This window comes from Narcine bancroftii, chromosome 10 (genome assembly GCF_036971445.1).
Source record: "Narcine bancroftii isolate sNarBan1 chromosome 10, sNarBan1.hap1, whole genome shotgun sequence".
Taxonomy (NCBI): Eukaryota; Metazoa; Chordata; class Chondrichthyes; order Torpediniformes; family Narcinidae; genus Narcine; species Narcine bancroftii.
In genome coordinates, this window is record NC_091478.1 from 11,109,386 (window position 1) to 11,129,544 (window position 20,159).

At 39.9% G+C, this 20,159-nt stretch overlaps 1 protein-coding gene across 7 annotated transcripts in view; it reads right to left on the bottom strand.

Moving 5' to 3' along the window:
- LOC138744158 (microtubule-associated protein futsch-like) overlaps nucleotides 1-20,159 on the bottom strand; it is a 210,573-nt gene that overhangs the window by 87,443 nt on the left and 102,971 nt on the right. For all 7 annotated transcript variants that reach the window (XM_069899816.1, XM_069899815.1, XM_069899814.1 and 4 more), the window contains 4 exons: nucleotides 19,665-19,814; nucleotides 17,160-17,270; nucleotides 8,034-8,150; nucleotides 4,120-4,290 (listed from right to left, as the gene is read on the bottom strand). In XM_069899816.1, the coding sequence (XP_069755917.1) occupies nucleotides 4,120-4,290; nucleotides 8,034-8,150; nucleotides 17,160-17,270; nucleotides 19,665-19,814 (549 nt within the window). The remainder of the gene's footprint in view (nucleotides 1-4,119; nucleotides 4,291-8,033; nucleotides 8,151-17,159; nucleotides 17,271-19,664; nucleotides 19,815-20,159) is intronic.

Consider the following 20,159-nt stretch of genomic DNA (forward strand, 5'->3'; position numbering starts at 1 on the left):
GTCAGCGCCAAATATATCACACAGTCAGTGGAACAAATTTGAACAGAACACAAGAAGCCAAAGCAACAATATAGCAAGTTTAGTGCTGCCAAATGAGATGGAATTTCTAAGTGACAGCAGCTGAAACAGACCCAATCACTGAGCAGTTAGGTCAACTCAATCCCTTTGCTGATCCTGGGGACGAGTCCCATACCATGCAATTCGTTCCCGCTTCAGCCATTACATCTGGCTACTGTCCTCCCATTCCAAAGTTTTTCGTAATCACTGTGACATTTGAGGAAGAACTTAATATTTGGCAGCAAGATCCATGTCTGCTCCACCAAATGCTCAAATCCTTTCAATCATCATGTTGCCTCCATAAGTTTTCTTCTGGAGAACCACTCACCCAGTTCGAACATGGCTCACTCAAGTAGAGAATATTTTGCCAACACAACTCCAAAACAGAATTTATAGTCAGGTTCCCATTGGGTTCACATCAAATACCAGGATATAACTGAAATTCTGAGCCTCAGTGCATTTATTTTGAAAGAATCAGCCTGGCCTGGCTGAACCTAAGCCTGGCTAAAGTTTAAATATGGGTCATATTAGATATGATTCGAATGGCTGACAATTACATTTTCCAACATTAAGAAAGTTCTATTTTCTGTTTAGATATAATGTTACTCGAGTATATTAACATTCGATGAGCACTTCAAAATGTCACTGAAAAGATTGCAAGAGAAAAATCACAACCGTTATCATGTTACATTCTGAGCAAGAAGTGCTTTGCTCCCAGGCCCACAATGTCTTGTTGAAAAGAATGTCACAGGCAAACCATTCTGAGTCCAGAATAAGAATAGTTTTATTTAACAATTGGTCCATTATCTAGAGTTAATGTTTTTCCCACAGGAAAACCAGATTGAAAATGCCAGATTTCACAGTCTTTAAATTGTAGACATACAGCATGGTAACAGGCCCTTTTGGCCCACGAGCCAGTGCCCGCCAAATACACCAATTAACCTGCAACCCCCCCTGTATGTTTTGAAGGGTGGGAGAAAAGTGGAGCATCTGGAGGAAGCCCACATAGACACGGGAAGATTGTACAGACTCTTTACAGTCAGCCCTGAATTCAAACCCGGGTCACTGGCGATATAACAGTGTTGCACTATTTCAGATGTGCCAGTTTTTGTATTCGTGTTTGGTTAGAATGCAGGATCAAAACTCTTCAAGGAAAAACAGAACATGCTGAAAATAATCAGAACAGCTGAGAGGCCTGTGATAGTACAGATCTATCACCAATGTATAGAGTTACAGTATCTAGACTGTGCTTACAGCGATTGGCTGAGAGCTAAGCCACGCCTACTGTCTAGGCCTTAAAGGGTTGTGTCCCTAGCCAGGTCGGATCATTCCAGACTGGTCGGTCACCTGTGAAGAGCTCCTGTCTTTTGCTAATAAAAGCCTTGGTTTGGATCAACAAGTCTTTGATTCTTTCGACGAGCTCTACAATTTTATTAGCAAAAAGAAAAAAAGAATTTTTGTTTAAAGGGATGGAGCGTCTGACTCGGCCAGAAAAACTTGATATCGACCCACAGTCAGCTACAGCCTTCAAAGCCTTTAAGTTCTGGCTGCTGAACTTTGAAAACTTCCTGAGATTCATTCAGGTGGAGGAGGATAACCAGCGTCTAACAGCATTGCTGTCGAGCTCTACAAGGCCTACAATATTAATTCTATTGACGGTACCTAATCTAATAATTTTCCTTTGTTTCCATATTTTCAAAATCCTTTGTACTTTTCACTATATTAATGCATCAATTCTGAACACATTCCAAATTGACTCAACACAGCCAATAGTATTACTGGGCTCACTTCTATTTGTTGCAAAAGTTTCAGGATTACTTAAGCGTCTGAGGAAATATGTTGTGAAAACATATGTAACCCATATGTTCAGTGAAGCAGTTACCCACTCCACATTTGGTCTCACCAATTGACTCTGCATCAAGAAGACACAATGGAGATTGTGTGACCATTTCCCCAAATATCAGTGGTCTATTTGTGGATCTAAGCTTGAACTCCCAACCATTCCAATTCCCTTCACCATTACCACACCATGTCCCTAGCCTCATCCATTACCAGGTTGAGGCCAAACATAAACTTCAAGAACAGCACATTATATTTCTCTTGTGTAGTTTCAACCCAATGGCCTGAACATCAGTTTTTCTAACTTTAAGTTACTCCCACAAGTTCCACCATTGTCATCACTTCTTTAACCACTCCCATTTTAACTTTTCTCACCAACTCTCCTCTTCCCAGTGGTCACTCCCTTTGCCTGTCATTCCACGTCTGTGCAAAACCCTATTACCCCTTACTCCCTCCCACCTTCATTCACCTCTTGTTATTGTCAATATCTCCCTTCCTAGCTCCATCCAAAACATCGACTGACCATTTCAACCATGTCCATTTCAAACAATGAGATACCTTACGTATCTCATTGTTTCCTCAAGATTCCAGCATCTGCCATTTTTGTGATTCTCTCAGTAAAACCTCTCTTCCGCGAAGCTGAATGTCACAGAACAAAGTCCTTGCAGCCGTTTGGAATACCTTTCCAAAATGTGTTCAACCCCAACAGCATCTGCGTTACTGCAGAGGGGAGGAGGAGCAAGAATCAACACTGTAATACCATTATTCAAATTATTGCTGGATAAAACAGGGGCTAAATATGAGTGGGATGACATTCGGTGTAGTTTCACAGCCTTAAGTATTTCACATTATGAACTTCTTCTTCAGATCAAACAACATGAGAAAAACAAAAGAGAAGGCACAAGGGTGCTGCAATCCAGGGCAAAAACAAAGGAGGAAATCTTTAAAAATATAATTGTTGGTAGGCTGTGAAGATAAAAAGAAAATGGAAACTCAAGAGATGTGCCTAATGTCCACTGTGTGTTTACACTTGCAATGTCATCTGCCAGGAACAGATGAATCTAAGATCTGATGCACTGAATATTTTACAAAATCCTGGTGCTAATTTGTTTACCAATGCTTTGAATTTCTTTCCAACTGGAGAGGTGGAATCCATCTCTATTTTAGACTGCTAATTGTCATTGGAGAAACACTTCAGACCCAACAGTTTTGCTTCCACGGCCACTTATTAAGACATGGGAACTGAGCACCGACAGGACAGATATTGCACATTGATACAGTTAAGGTTATTAGACAGTTGCCAGAGTCATTTCAAAGGGTCCCAGAAATGATGAACAAGTGACCCTCCTTCTGTGTGTTGTGTGAGGATGCCCAGTACTAGATAGGCAGAGAAAGATATTCCACTATCACCTTTCACAAAGGAACATGCAAACAAAATAAATGCGCTCGATAACTAATCTATTTTTTACTCCTGATAACACTCTTCTTTGCCCTAGTAGCTTTATATTGATATTAAATGGAAACACTTACATGCTGAAAAGAACAATTTCACAGAGAAATTGTAAGATGATTTAAATTAAAGCTATACTGTTCTCAGCGCAGTGAATATGACTGTTTTCATTTTTTTATTCATTCTAATAAGCATGGCTCTAAATAGATCATTCTGTGTCACAGAAATGATGTACCTTTTACAAGCAACTCCTGCACTTCAGTGATTCTTATATTTTCTGTGGGAAATAACCAAAAGCTGGGTATATAGTAGGGGTGTCTGACAGTAGATACATCTAAGGAGTAGAAGGATCTGAAGAATATTGTTTTCACCTAGAGAGTGGATGGAATCTGGAGAACCCTGCTGAAGGAGGATTGTGATAGTATGGGATCCTATCACCACTGTATATATTTGCATATAGTAGTAGTAGTGATTGGCTGAGAGCCTTAGCCACACCTAGAGGCAGGTCACTCTGGACTGGTTGACCTTGATGTTCTACACTCCAGTCTTTTGTTAATAAAAGCCTTGGTTTGAGTCAACAAGTCTTTGAGTCATTTGATGCGCTACAAGGATCTCATTGCATTTAAGAGCTATCCACGTGAGTACTTGGTGCTGAGGCATCGAGGGCCAAATGCTAAAAAAAAAAAATGGGTGAAGATTACTTGATTGTCATCATGGATCTAATGGACCAAAGGGTGGGTTTCTGTGCTATTAAACTCGATGGAAGTACTCACTAATAACAATGAAACTGTTGACAATAACTTTGCTTCACATACTTTAGCTCTTCTTGAAGGTTTGTGGTATTATTGAATGGCTTGTCAACACCATCAGATTGTGGAGAGGAAAAGGTTGTAGATGGGGAAAGATTATTGACTTGCTCTTTGCTCTCACTGGGCTCAGAAACCCTGAAAAACAAAAAAAAAACGCATTAAACAATACTTTGCAGAATGGGTTTCAATTTTGGAAAAAAAAGCTGTTTTTAAATCATAAAAAATACATGAATTAATTAATCCTTTAAGCTTGAAAACGGCCTATACCGTTAAAATAACTGACAAAGAGCGACTCACAAATTTTTTTCAACAGCAAGATCCAAATGTCTGAAGATGGTTTCATATTCTTATCAATATATGATACCATTGATTAAATCAGGTGTAAATATATGTGAATTGTGCAAAGTGCAGGGTGGTCAAATATTAAATTCTAGGATGAAATGGAATTTTAAAGCATTTTGTGTAAAATGTTCTGAAGATGACTAACCACAGCCTTTTGCGATAAAACCATATCTTTTCTCCGGTTGATTTTCATCTGTACCATGTGACCAATTATCAGGCTTGGTTTTGCAACAGTACTATGGAGAAATGAGCTTGCAGAGGAGCTTGTAAGAAAAGACATTATCTCTACATACTTTAGCAACCTTGAATAATAGTAAAATTTGAGCAACAGCCAGTGTAAAATCAATTGAATGAAGGGCTCTTCCTGCGTTGGACATGCTCAGCTGCAGAGCGTTAAATGAGGGCACCGGCTAAAGTAGTGAGGTTCAAAAATTACAACAAGTTATTACATCCTGATCTGCCTGAACATCAGGCATGAACTACATTTTCTCTAATGCACTCATCAAAATTAAATCCCACATGATTAGCTCCACCATGTGTGCTTTAATGTCACGCTAAAATTAATTTAAAGGACCAAAAGCACTCAGACAAATGCTGTGTGAAATTGCAGGATTCACGAGTTAAATTGCAAGTCCGTAGAAAATGCGGACACCTTGGGACAGATCACCCGACCTGCCAGCTCCGCACTTTGAAAGGTTACACCCATCCCCACACCGACAATCTTTGACCTCCCTCTCATTCACGCTCTCACTCTCTTAGCCTCCTTCTCAGCCACTCCTGCAGAATCTGTCCTCCATTAGGACGGCACCAAGCATCGGTAAAGTCTTACATAATGTAATTCTGCCACGTGGGTGGGAGGAGAACACGTCCCGACTAGACCCATTGGAAAACATTGACAATTGCAGCAAAGACATCTCCCAGGAAAATGAGGCCATCAAAACACAGTGAATGTCACTGACTCTCAGAAACATTCCAAAACCAAATACAGTACAATTAAAATGGTTGAAAGAGCTAAATATGTACATTTTAAAACCACTCATGCTCTGCAATGATTAACCTTTTCGACTCTAGCCATTTTTAACCTTTTGTAATATATTCTCTGGACTGGGTCCAGAAAACGGGGACATGGAGTCCAAAAGGTTGAAACATTTAAGCATACCTAGACAATTTTTAAAAATGAAATTAATACTTTCAGTCCTCACAGCCACTTCCTGCCCTTGAAATCAGTAACAATAAGTTTGTAGGCACGAGCTACACTGGCTGAGGTTGGTTTTATACTTCAACATTGTATATATCTGTAGTGGGGAACTGCCTCACCTTCAGATCCCTTTGCAGTCTCCCTATGGACTGCAATACCAGAGCACAGTCAGAAAAGCAAAGGATTACTCTCAGTAGAAATAACTCCAGTGATCACAAAAATTTCATCAAGATTTCCCAAGAAAATTAGGGCTTTCTTAATGACACTTGTAGTCAAAGTAAAAAACACAACCCAGTACTGGATGACTCAGCAGGTCAAACTATACTTTATATAGCAAAGTTATAGATACATCATCAACGTTTCAGGTCTGAGCCCTTCAACCTTGATGAAGGGCTCAAGCCCAAAATGTTGGTGATGTATCTTTATCTTTGCTATATAAAATACACTATTTGTCCTACTGAGTTATCCAGCATTGTGTTTTTACTTTGTAATGACACGTCAGTGCAGATTAAGGCCAGTGGCTAAAAGTAGTGGAATTCAGCTTGTGACACAGTATTTACGGCAGTTGTTTGAAACAGGATGGTGGCAGTGGAAGTAAGAGTTCATGGGACCCGCACATAACAGTTGTGCATCACTGGGCCCTTGCCCCCACCACCACAAGACTCAGACATCATCATCAACACAGTTTAGGAACCCTTGCAATTGTGAGCCAGTGCCAACTGAATTTCTTGCAACCTATCAGCAATAGAGCCAAAGCCCCAACAGGCCTCACCTACAAATGCCTTCTGAAGATTGTATGCATTCTTATCACCCACATTATAATTTCCAGTACATTCCAAGCATTTGATAGAAAATAATGGAAATATCGTGACCTCAGCAGGTTTCCTCCTTTTTCAGATATGGATGTTATCTTCTCCTTGGCTGATTCCTTTCTATCATTTGTTCCTTGACATCCATCCAGATGCTTTCGATCCAAATGCAGCAATTGATCGCTCAGCGGCCTCGTGTCATCCCTTGGGGGCCAGCGGAATTGTTATTTATGTCTGTAATTTCATTCATCTACAGTGAGGTCAAGTTTTTGCTCTCTGAATCAAGGCTTCCTTTGTGCTATATATCAGACTGCTGAGTTTGTGTGTATGATGGTTGAGGTCCACACTAATGCATTGTAAAGCTTAGATGGACACAATATTCTGTTTTATTGTATCTTTATTATAATTTATTCCCAAGAGTCTGCAGTACGTCATCAAGCAGGATATCACACTAGGGCTCTTCTTCTGTAGAAGTGATAAATTATAGTCAAAAATCAACTGGAGTATAAAGAGAGTGAATCCTTCCCAGACTCTATGATAGCACACAGTGCCCTTTATTTGGCTAATGGAGTTCAAATACTCCAGTCCAACTTGCAGCAGTAGTCCAAGCTAGAGTGAAGGTTCTCAATAAACAGTAAGCCAGCGGTTCCAGTAAAGCTAATGTTGGAATTTCTTGGAATTATTTTAACTTTCTTGGAATGATGGCATCAATTGATAAAGGGTTATAGACTGACAATATGGACAGCATAATCAGTCGATCGTACTGAAAACAGCCAATGAGGAAAGTCCTGTCCAGCTCAGGCATAACTTATCTCGCTTGTGTTTCTGGTCTTCATGCTATAAATAGCCTTTGTCACAACCCACTTGTTTCACATGATCTTTATTAGCATTCAAGTACTTGAATGAGAAGCAAGTGTTCATTTCTTCAGAGTTAATTTTTTTTATTTCCCCTCAAGTCAACCAAAGTGGGGAAAAAGTTAATTTTCCAATTGCCAATCAAACACCATATATGACTGCCAGAAATCAGTATATATTATACTGAATGACAGCCAAAAATCAAAATATAAATTAATAAGAGAAGCACAGACATTTGATTCTTCAAATTGAATGAGTGCTTACTTCTAGGAATGAAGAGAAAATTACTCTCCTCTTGTATCCTGTCATTGATTGAATGTGACAAACCAAATTCAATATTACATCAATTAATCCAAAGTGGTCATATCCTCATGGCATCAAGTTTACATTTAGTCTGTTTCCAATTCTTAATTCACAGAAGTAAGTTCTATCTGAAAGCAAGAAGTATCAGCTTGTTAGGAAGGCCTTAAAGTTGGCATGTGGTTAAAAAAACTGGAGTGGAAATCAAAGGAAAGCCGTCTATCATCTGACTGACACAAAGAACACTCAACTATTCAGCTGGAGACATAGAAAAATGAAGCACGTATTTAGTCACTGATGAAGATATGAAGGAATAAGGTTCCATTGAGAAATATTAAGATTGTTCCAGGGCAAATGAATTTAATGTATAGTACCTTAAAGCAGCATCTTCCTGGAGAAAATGTATGTGCTCCTGTGGAGAAGAGGTAACAGCAGGATCTGATGGCCCAGCAATACAGCCCGTAGCTTTGGTGGAACCAGACACAAAGGAGCTGGTGATAAAAATAAACCACAATATTAAATAAATGCAATTGACTTTTTTTCAAAAATCATACCTGTGGACATGTCAGTGAACAAGTCTCTAACAGATTCATGGATTGAAAGTTGAAATGACATGTGGTCCAGATAACCAAAGGCTGGGTTCCTGGAGCCTTAAGCCTTTTTAAAAACAACACACAAGGCAAATCCTTCACAATGATCATACAGACCAAGAGATGCCATTTATTTTGGAAATCGAAAACTAGAAAACATTACACACCATTTCTATGATCTAGTACAATCAAATACCACTTTTCCCGTTTTTTATTTTAAAAGGACTCGAGCTGACTCTTAAAGTATGTGCTGGAGAAACTCAGCAGGGCACACAATATCCATAAGGCAATCAATGTTTTGGGCCTGCTCAGTACCTCCAGCCCTTTTGTGTACTGCACGAAGACAGCAGCATTTGCAGATTACTTGTTTATTTCTTGAAATATGTTTTCATTTTTCAAGTGTTTGACATGGCATTTATACTTTCATCGCTTTCTCATGTGCTTTAACCATGTACATTACAACTTAAAATGCATCAACATTTGAATCAATATTTTCAGTTCTAATTTCAGATGTTAAGCATTTCCAGTGCTTTACTTTTCAAGGAATTTGAAGTAATAAGAACGTTAATTTTAAAGCTAAGGAAAAAGTTGTACAGTTTTAAAATGACTGACTCAACTGTAAGAATTTCATCAGCTGTTATCGCCTGCTGACTGGAGCGATTAAGAGTTGTTATCTAGCAACAATACTTAAGGCTGCATACAATGACAACATAGTGAATTTGGCAGAGCAGAGATAATGAAGTAATTTCCCAACTAATAAAGTTTGGTGCCCACATAACTTAAGCAGCTGAGATAGTTTTAATGCAAATAATTTGCATCTTCTGCTCACTGAAGAAATGATTGCTTCTGCTGAGATAAGTTGCTGCATTTGTGTTTGTTTCACAGTTAAAGCAAATTATTTTTTTCCAAATAACTTGATTTTGTTGTGAATCATATGTGCCACCCCACCTCCAACTTATTACTGATCATTGGTAGAAAATATGTGAGTATCAATGATAACAGTTCCCAACTTTTAAAATCCACTGTAATGGGATTGACGACCAAATCTGAATTAACCATTTTGTATTTTATTGCAATAACATCAAGAGGTTTTCTTTGTGCTCATTGGGATTAGTTTTTAAGGACTTCTGATTCATCAGGATTTTATTTGTGTTAAGAATTATGCCATCCTATACGACAGAAATAAATTTCAACTGATATAGAAGAAGTTGCAAATTGAGAAAGAAAATTACAAAACTGATCAACTTTCAACCACAAAATCTATTACTTTGTAAATTATAATATGGCAAAGGAGTTTCAAATTCAATTAAGCTAATATGTATCAATATGATCGTGGTCGGTGGATACTAAAAAAAAATCAAATCCCATTTATGCCACACATTTAGTGTTTTAGAATATCCAGTCAGGGTTGCCAAGCCAAACAAGAAGTAGTATCATATGAAGAGACATCAAGGACAGAGGATTAACATTTGTAGATTGTAGGCAGATAGTAGGAAACATTTCCCCATAGTAGAGACCTATAAAACTGGAAGGCATAGGTTTAGGGGAAGGGATCAGAGATTTAGAGCAGGCCTGAGGGCAATTTTCTGTTCATCCAAAGGATAGTTAAGAATCTGGATCACAGGGTATGAGTGGGTAGCGTTGTCACAACATTCAGGGAGTTTCTGGGAGAAGTCTTGAATCGAGGAGGCATGGAAGGACCAAGCCTGAAAAAGGAGAAGGGAATGGTTAAAAGATAGGCAGGGAAGTTTTACAGGAAATGCAAATCCAAGGCACTTGGCAGCTGAAGTGCTCTGCCACCAAATGCTTTTGCCATATTATAGTTGATAATGAACCACTTACAGTTATTGTTGATCCTAATCAGTGATGGAATGGATAAATTTGTCTAGAAGTGTAGGAGCACAGTAATCTCTGAAAATCATAGCTCAGAGTTTATCACAGAAAACTGAAGGAAATTCTTGAGGCAGAGGGCAAACCCATGAAGAAACTTGCAAAAAAGGAGGAGAACTTTAATACCAATGCTTTACTTAACTGAGAGGTAATGTGGGTCAGCAAGTAGCGTGTACATTGAACTTGGTCACAGTTGAATTTTGGGGTAACAGATGTGATAATTGAGAATTCCAGCCATAGATGGAAGTTAGAGTGGTTAAATAGAAGCCAAAATCAGGAGTCACAGCTTCAAATATTCCCTAAGGTTGCATACAGCCTGGTTCTGTTTTAAACAGCCACTGCAGAAAACGAGTGGAATCTGTATTCATGGAATTGTTTAAGTTGGAAGGGCCATTCATTTCACAGACAATGAAGTGGTCAACACTGGGAATGCTGAGGCTGAACTGGATGTCAGCAAGATACTGAATGAGCATTTATTTGAAGGAATATTTTAAAGGTGTTTGCGGCATTACGAGAAGAGAAGCCATTGATGGTGATTATTCAGTTTGTGGAACCCAGTGAGTATAAGATCAACCCATTTGGTGTCATTGGAGCAAGGAGATGTCAAGTGGCAAAGATAGCAAATGCAAAGAGGTGGACCACACGTGTGTGAGAGATGAGTAAAACTAATATGAAAATATGAGAGATGGAGGAGATGAAGAAAGCTAGTATGGATATATGTGTAATGAATAAAGCCAGTATGAATAGGATAACGGTAGATAATAGAATGTAGGAAGTAAAGTTAGTCTGAATAAGATAAGGGTCTTCTAGCCTTAGAGAGAGGCAGCAAGTTCCACATATGTAATTAGTAAGCCTTAGAAATAATACCTAGTGTCGCCGAGAATATTCTCCCAGAATCACAGTGCGGCTTTCGCGCAAACAGAGGAACTACTGACATGGTCTTTGCCCTCAGACAGATCCAAGAAAAGTGCAGAGAACAAAACAAAGGACTCTACATCACCTTTGTTGACCTCACTAAAGCCTTCGACACCGTGAGCAGGAAAGGGCTTTGGCAAATACTAGAGCGCATCGGATTCCCCCCCAAAGTTCCTCAACATGGTTATCCAACTGCACGAAAACCAACAAGGTCGGGTCAGATACAGCAATGAGTTCTCTGAACCCTTCTCCATTAACAATGGTGTGAAGCAAGGCTGTGTTCTCGCATCAACCCTCTTTTCAATCTTCTTCAGCATGATGCTGAACCAAGCCATGAAAGACCCCAACAATGAAGACGCTGTTTACATCCGGTACCGCACGGATGGCAGTCTCTTCAATCTGAGACGCCTGCAAGCTCACACCAAGACACAAGAGAAACTTGTCCGTGAACTACTCTTTGCAGACGATGCCGCTTTAGTTGCCCATTCAGAGCCAGATCTTCAGCGCTTGATGTCCTGTTTTGCGGAAACTGCCAAAATGTTTGGCCTGGAAGTCAGCCTGAAGAAAACTGAGGTCCTCCATCAGCCAGCTCCCCACCATGACTACCAGCCCCCCCACATCTCCATCGGGCACACAAAACTCAAAACGGTCAACCAGTTTACCTATCTCGGCTGCACCATTTCATCAGATGCAAGGATCGACAACGAGATAGACAACAGACTCGCCAAGGCAAATAGCGCCTTTGGAAGACTACACAAAAGAGTCTGGAAAAACAACCAACTGAAAAATCTCACAAAGATAAGCGTATACAGAGCCGTTGTCATACCCACACTCCTGTTCGGCTCCGAATCATGGGTCCTCTACCGGCATCACCTACGGCTCCTAGAACGCTTCCACCAGCGTTGTCTCCGCTCCATCCTCAACATTCATTGGAGCGACTTCATCCCTAACATTGAAGTACTCGAGATGCCAGAGGTCGACAGCATCGAGTCCACGCTGCTGAAGATCCAGCTGCGCTGGGTGGGTCACATCTCCAGGATGGAGGACCATCGCCTTCCCAAGATCGTGTTATATGGCGAGCTCTCCACTGGCCACCGTGACAGAGGTGCACCAAAGAAGAGGTACAAGGACTGCCTAAAGAAATCTCTTGGTGCCTGCCACATTGATCACTGCCAGTGGGCTGATCTCGCCTCAAACCGTGCATCTTGGCGCCTCACAGTTCGGCGGGCAGCAACCTCCTTTGAAGAAGACCGCAGAGCCCACCTCACTGACAAAAGACAAAGGAGGAAAAACCCAACACACAACCCCAACCAACCAATTTTCCCCTGCAACCGCTGCAACCGTGTCTGCCTGTCCCACATCGGACTTGTCAGCCACAATCGAGCCTGCAGCTGACGTGGACCTTTTACCCCCTCCATAAATCTTCATCCGCGAAGCCAAGCCAAAGAGAAGAGAGAGACAGAATTAGCAAGTTCTGCATATAAGAAGTTAGTCAGCCCTGAGAGTCGGGAAGGTGTGAATAAGGACAATGACATGATGGGACACCGCCAGGATACCCCCTGGTCCTCCAAGTTCACAGAAACAGCACGTCGGCAGACAGGATTGCCTAATGCCAAACTCACCCAGGAGGCAGAAGAATGTAAGGGGGAGGGTACTTCTATACTGAAATCAACTGTATAAAAGTTGGGTGAGCCCCAGTGTATGTGTGCATTCCCAGGGTAAGGGGAAAGCACCCAACTTTGCATTGTTGTCTAATAAACGTTCTTTGTTCTCAATTTTTGTCTCAAGCAATTTCTGTGAAGGTACTTCTGTTTCTCACACGTGTGACATCATTAGTTAGCCCAATATTTCCTATGCCTAGGCAAAACGCTGCAGAAAATATAATGCCATTCAAACCAAATATCATTTCATCAAACAGAAATATAATCCATTATCTCTGCATTGACCAAACACAAACTGGGTGATCATTTCCAGAGTGCAGCCATTCAGCCTACAGACCTGATGCCTCATTTCCAGTCACTCTAATCTTCCCTCTCTCTCCTTCACTGATTTATTTATTACATGAAGCTTGGTTGGAATAATGTAAACTCATGCACTTCACCTCTGACTGGGCCCATTTAAACCTCTGCACTCAAAAGTGACACAAGATCTGATAATGACCATTGACTGCATTTTTAATTCAGATGTTCAGCTTCCACATACCTTTGATAATTATTCTACCATTCCCCCAGCTTGTTTGGATTTTTGGATTTTGGACCCTTTTGTCATTCAACCTCTGCCTTCCATTTTGTTGTTATTTCAGGTTTCCCACAAGTACAGCATTTTACCCTCCACCCCCCCCAACTTTGTTCCTCTGTCTCCTTTCCTCTAATCCCCCCCCCCCCGCCCTCCCCTTTCCCCTCCAACTCCTTCCACAGATCCAAAAATCAATTCTCACCTTTCCTCTTATCGCATCCAATGACCATCTTTTGTTTGTTGGTCTGGACTCCTCCCCCTCCCACCTTTGTCTTTTATAGAGACCCCTGCCTGCTTTTTGCCCATACGTTGTTGGAGGGCTCAGACCTAAAGCGTCAGTAATATAGCTTTACCTCCTCTGGTCACTGCAAGACTGGCTGAGTTCCTCCAGCAGTCACTGTGTGTTTTTACAGTATTTTACTTATGCCTCTTTGGAAATTGTACTTTGTCTACATTAACTGTTAATGCCACTGTACATTAGAGTGAGCTATTTTCTGGAGCGAGCTTGTAATGCTGACTTGAATTTTAGTTACTTTGAAGTACGCTTATTATTAACTCCATGAAATAAAGCAAATTAAATTATTAAAAGCCAAATGTTTATTTCCATGCCTTTTTTGCATGCTCTTTCTATTTTGTTGTCTGTCTGACCAACCTCTTTACGTACCTGGTTCCTGCTGTCTTCATCCTCCAATTGATCATTTGAACAACTTAGGTTAGAATTAGGTTTACAGTGCCAACAAACTAGTACCTAACACTGAGCAGCAGTGGAAAACCCACATAGTGAGGGCTCAGAATATCATATCTGTGTGGAAAAGAATGAGCGAACAGGAAAACCCTGCCTGATAAACAGCAATGCAGACAGCCTCACCCAGGAGTGTAAATGCATCATGCACTGCAAGCTTACAAATTAGAAGAGCTGACATCATTCACTGGTGGTATCAATAATAAATATAGAGGAAAGCAAAGCCTGTTTAATTTTCAAAGAAAACACACAGCAAAAAAAAGCACGACCTTAAAAAAATTAAGTGAAGCACCATTTTGCATTTCTTTGCTGAAAAGAGGTTGCCTGCTTTCCCCTGTAATGCGAGCAAGAGTGTCATGACCAGATGGCCCTGATAGATTTCAAGATTTTGAACTCCCATTGGACTGGTTCATGACGTACAATATATCGGAAATTTGACTCTGAAGATCATCTGCTTGTAAATCTAAATTAATGGTAATAACACCAGACCTCACTCTGGACGGTCCCATTCTATATGGGTTTGGTGCTGGTAGAAGCTCCTACTTTGGATTCTGGGTACTTTTGTACAATGGTTGGAACATTACTTGACATAAAACTGCTGTACACCAACACTGTTAATGAAATTACAGGATAAAACTGAAGATGTGACTTCTAAACGAACAGTGGTTAGATATAGGCGTCATTAAAACATAACAACAATTCAAGGCGTTTCTTAAGTTAAAAACACAATGCTGGAGAAACTCAACAGATCAAACGGAGCAAAGATAAAGATGGATACTCAGGCTTGAGCCCTTCATCAAGGTATATGGTATCTTTACCTTTGCTTTCTAAAGTGCACGGTTTGACCTGCTTTGTGTTTCTCCAGCTTTGTGTTTTTATTTCAACCTTGGTGTCTGCAGACTTTTGTATTTTACTTCAAGGAGTTTCTTAACATTGGCTAAAGCCATAAATCCCTGAACAGTATCACCATCAATAAGCAAACACTCTAAGTGGTGCTTAATGGAAATTGTTTTTCAGGTCTATAGGACCAAGTCTTTGAAGTGCTTGACCTTTGTTGAAACTACATGACCACATTGTTTCAACAGCAAACAGAAGTGTTCACAATTATCTGAAATATTCATGTCTGAGGCTTTAATTGGTATGGTTCCCAAACCTGGTGCTAGCATTTAGCTTTGTTCAGACACAACACTGAAAGAAATGGCCTCAGGTCCAAAACATGGGTTACCTTTTACTTCCTGTAGAGGCTGCGCGATCTGCTGAGTTTCTCCAGCACTTTTGAACATAGCACTGTAAAATATACTTTGTTCTGTTGTGGTAAGTAGGCTACTTTGAAAATGCAATCTCTAATCAGTCTCACAACAGGCACATGCAGACATGAGATCTGCTGGAGCTAAAAAAAAGATTCAAAGAAATTTGAAATGGTGAATTAGAGTGAACACTTAGTAGTTCTAGACCTGCAGCTATCAAGTCTTTCTTGCCAGTCATGAGATTTTTTTTAAACCTTCAATTCAAAATATTTGTTATTTCTAGTTAATCGTTATTTTAACCTTTCTCTTCCCGAGTTTAACTGCATAGATACTGTCCACATCTGAAATGTAACGTGACTAGTAGCAACATTTCAGAAGGTAAATAGAAAGTCTTTGCTTCTGATCTTTTTGTGTTGGGACAGAGATTTAGAGAAAAAAATATTTTGAGTATGAGATCCATCTGCCTCCCTAGGATTAAATTACAAAGAAAAATGCGCTCTAAAAATTCAATCATGTAGCATTACTTCAGCAATGAAAGTTGAAAAGAAATTTGGATGGAGTGAAATTTGCCAACAATCACTACTGTTTGCATCAAGGGATGTCATTCCTCAGGCAAAAATACTTTGAAATATTCCTCTACACTTACCCCTGACGATCTTTGTTACTCATTCCCAGAACAAGTAGCCTTCATAATACAGCACCAAACTAAAACTCCCGTCCATTTAAATTAGTCCTGTCATGTGCAGCATCCATAGGAGGTAAAGATATGTTACTGACATTTCGGGCCAAAGCCCTTCTTCAATGCATAAGCAAAAAGCAGGCCGACTTCTGAATTAAAGACTGGAAGGAGGAGTCCAGGCCAACAGACAAAAGGTGTGAATTGGATATGATAAGAGGAGAGATGAGAATTGATTTTGGCTCTGTAAAAGGAAACAGAGGGAAAAGGGAAGAGAGAGAGAGATAGAACTAGAGGAAAGGAGACAGGGACGAAGATTGGGCGGGGTGGGGTGTTTTTAAGGAAATTGGAGATCATTGTTAATGCCATCCAGTTGGACGGTGCCCATATGGAAGATGAGGCGTTGTTCCTGCAATTTGCAGGAGGACTCAGTGGGGCAGTGCATGAAACCAAGAACAGACATCTAATCTGCCGTACAAAGAAGTCCATTTTGGTACCTGCTACCTCCAACCAACTATTTTGAAGCCCCATCAGCATCATTACCTAAGCAGTGCAGACATCCAATTCCACTCATCGTGCAATAGTCCAGGGTTCCAATCTCATAGATTTCAACCCCTTCAAACTAGTAAAAAGTCTGTGGCTCTCTCCAAATCCTCCAGGGTTCCAATTCCTCCCCCTACACCATCCTCAATCAGGACAGGCTCCAAGTTTCCCTTCCCCAAGTAGTTCAAGGTTTCAAACCCTCTAACCGCCAAAAGACTACTTCTCCCCCATCTGCTCCTCCTCTTCTCAGTACAACACTCCAATCCATCCAACTTGTGCAAGGCTTCACTTCCTCCTCCCAACTCACAATGGGAGAATATTATGATCCATATAAATTGCTTGAGCTTTTTATCTTGAGATATTTCCTTCTTAAGACACCAAATGAGTCAAAGTGCATAGCGGCCAATTGCAAACAAAAAAAATTGCTAAGATCGAGAATGGGACTGATGTAAACATGATTCCCAGCTGGGAGGCTGCAATGTTGAATGTAGATCTAAACTGAAGAACAAGGAATTTTAAAATAATATTCAAACGTGTTGGCTGGCATTGACTCAATGTACTCAGGTCTGATGTGATCGTATCAAACCATATATGTGTTAGGTTAATTACAAAACGAGTAAAGAAGTAATAACAATAAAAGAGTTTAGTTCAAACATTAGTACCTGTTAAGAATTTGTTCAAGGGTCTCTTGTGCAGCTTCAAGTTCAGGTTCAGCAGGAATTATAAATGGAGGACTTTCTTTGCCAGATGAAAGCAAACCAGATAGAAATGCACTAGCAGAGAAATAAATACAAATATATTATGATCTTTACAGAACTAATAATTATGCAAACTGATTTATGCAACCATTCCAGTGCCACTCCCATTTTACCTCATTTGTAACTGTAAAACTCAAACCACAGTCCATCTAATGACTCACAGTGTAATTGCATCATGAGAATTGTGGATGATGCTTTCAGAAAAGTGGTTGTAACAGTCAGGCAAACAACTTGGGTTATGTTTTCCTTTCTTCATTAATGCTTGCAAAAGAATGATTGGTATTAATTCATACTAACACAGTTAGATTAGCACATGAGGAAATTCATTCAACCAACCGGTAGGGCAGGAGATACCATAATTGGTCTCAGTATCCTTTCTTAGGGAAGAGAAAGCATTTGCTTCTCATTACTGGCTGGCATATTCTGCTCCCCGACGTTCCCACTCGTTAAAAATCAGACCAAATGTCTACCACCACGTTGATGGCAGTGTAAATGGCAATAGCTCTTGGAGTAGGATTGAAGAAGCCTCGGAATAAAACAACAAAAAGAACTCTCTGGCCAAGGAAACATGGGCAGTAATATCCTGAAATCAGTGTTAAATTTTGGTCACCTTAAATGTTGTGAATCTACCCACTTCTATCCATCATGGTGCCGTGTGAATGGCAGGTGTATATGCAGTTCGGCCTTCTGGTGAAAACAGTATGAGTGAAAAGTTGACACATTACTAAAATGGTAATAATGAGCTGCAAAAGCTCACTGTTTGGATCTGTATATGCAAGTTTAAAATGTTTTTACGAGAGAGGTAACGTACTCATTTACTGCTGCTGAGCCGTGGACAATTCAAATGAAACTTCGGAGGAATTCACAAGGCGAGTCTCTAATCTACTGCAACTCCTGCAATTCTACATTCCTATGTCCTGACTGAAACATTCAGTAGTGTGTGTGTGTGTGTATGTGCATGTTTTTATGTACGATATAAAGAATGGAAATATATTTTAGGAATAATTTGTCAATGTTTCCTGGCACTAGAGAAAGTACAAACTGAATTGGATATCCAATTTATGGAAAATGAGAAACATATTTAATGATTTCAGATTTTGTGACAATGTTACCTAAAGTTCAAATTTGGAATTTGATTGAAACCTTTTGTGTCTTTGCACAAACTAAACAATACTTATCAATTTGTATATTTGCAGCATAAAAATTACAAATGAAATGTTGAATCATCTTTAAAACATTTACCACTAAAAATGTAATATTTTTCAAAAACTTGCTCTAAATTGTTTGGACTATTTTCTCTCTTTTTAGAGCTTTTAATCCCTTTAAATGTTTTAACATCTGACCTAAAAGCCTGTTGTCAATTTTTACCAACAGACTTGTGGTCCATATTTGTTGTTGCAGAACAGTTTGCATTCAACTGTCTTGTCATCACCGATAATTTGTTTTTTTTAAAATTATTATTCAGGATGCTCAGAATATTTGGCTATTGATAAATCTACACTTTCACATGCTTATTTTCTGGAGGATATTTGGCTATTGATAAATCTACACTTTCATATGCTTATTTTCTGGAGAATATTTGAGCTCAGCAAGGAAATCAGGAACGTGTCCCTCCACTGCTCTTTGACTTGCTGGATGAAGCAAAAGGTGAGGAACAGCAGAGACATCCTCAGCTTCTTCAACTCTCGAGAGCCTCAACTGTGGGGTAGAAAACAAGCTTGTGGATGAACTCAGCAGGCCAAGCAGCATTTATGAGGGGTGGGCAAGGGGGTATGGGTTGGGAAAGAAAGTGTTTTTTACCAAAAGTAAAATTCACAATAAATTATTTACAAAAGAAAACTCTTCAGTCTTTTCACATCCTTACTGTCATATCCACACATTTCTATCACTGTGCATTGTTTCATTCATTTTCTATTTTATTCTGAGGCTCTTTGTGGTTTCCTTCCAATTCTGTTTGAGGGACTTCCCCTCTGGTCTCAACCCCTCAGTGCCTGGTATTGGAAGGACTCTTGTCCAGCCATTCTCAATGGTGGACCTGGAGACCACAGAATACTTAAGTAAAAGCCTTGTTTTCTTTTCACCTCTGAAATGCAAATATTTTTATGTGTTTTATATAGTCAGTTTGGAGACAAATACGGAAGAAAGCAAAACTTGACTGATTCAAGTGGAAGGGGGCCCATCGACTTTGAGCAGAGTCCTGGGGTTGGAGGGGGGTGAGGGGGGTGCAGGGCAATGGCTGCTCGAGCTGTGGTCCTTCCCCTCAAAGTCCTTGTATTGGCGACACCAAGCTTTAGTGCATCTCTCAGCACATGCCTTCTAAATTAGATGACTTCCAATGGATAGGATATAAAATGAAGCATTTTGCGTGTGACAATAAAACAATTCAATTCAAGTTCTTTACATTGTTACCTTATTGGAAGTTCTTCAAGATCATTCTGGGGAACATCGACATCATCCAAAGGCTCGGTGCATTCTGAGTTTTGTGCTGGCTCAGGAGCAATAGGTGAAAGAAGAAAAGCCCGAGAAAGCTCGTCCTCTTTGGAAACCAAGGAGATACTGCTAAACAGAATCAGGGAAATCTGGCATAAGTGTTCACGTTTATATGATGAAAATCAATTCGCAATGGCAACGAAACTAAATATTCCACCAGAACGAATTCTTCTGCATTCGTGCAATGGTAACAGGCAAATGTATGCACCATGTCTGTGATCCAGGGATAGTGAGACAGTTACAGCGGTCTGAGTACATATCGATTCACACAATTGTGCATCCACACAAACAAAATTTTGTTAAATTATATTGACCAATTTTTTTTCTTGTGCTTTTCATTTAATTCTCATGCTGCTTTGAAAATTCCAAGTTCAAGGAATTATCTTAAATAAGGAACTGACTGCAATCAGTTCA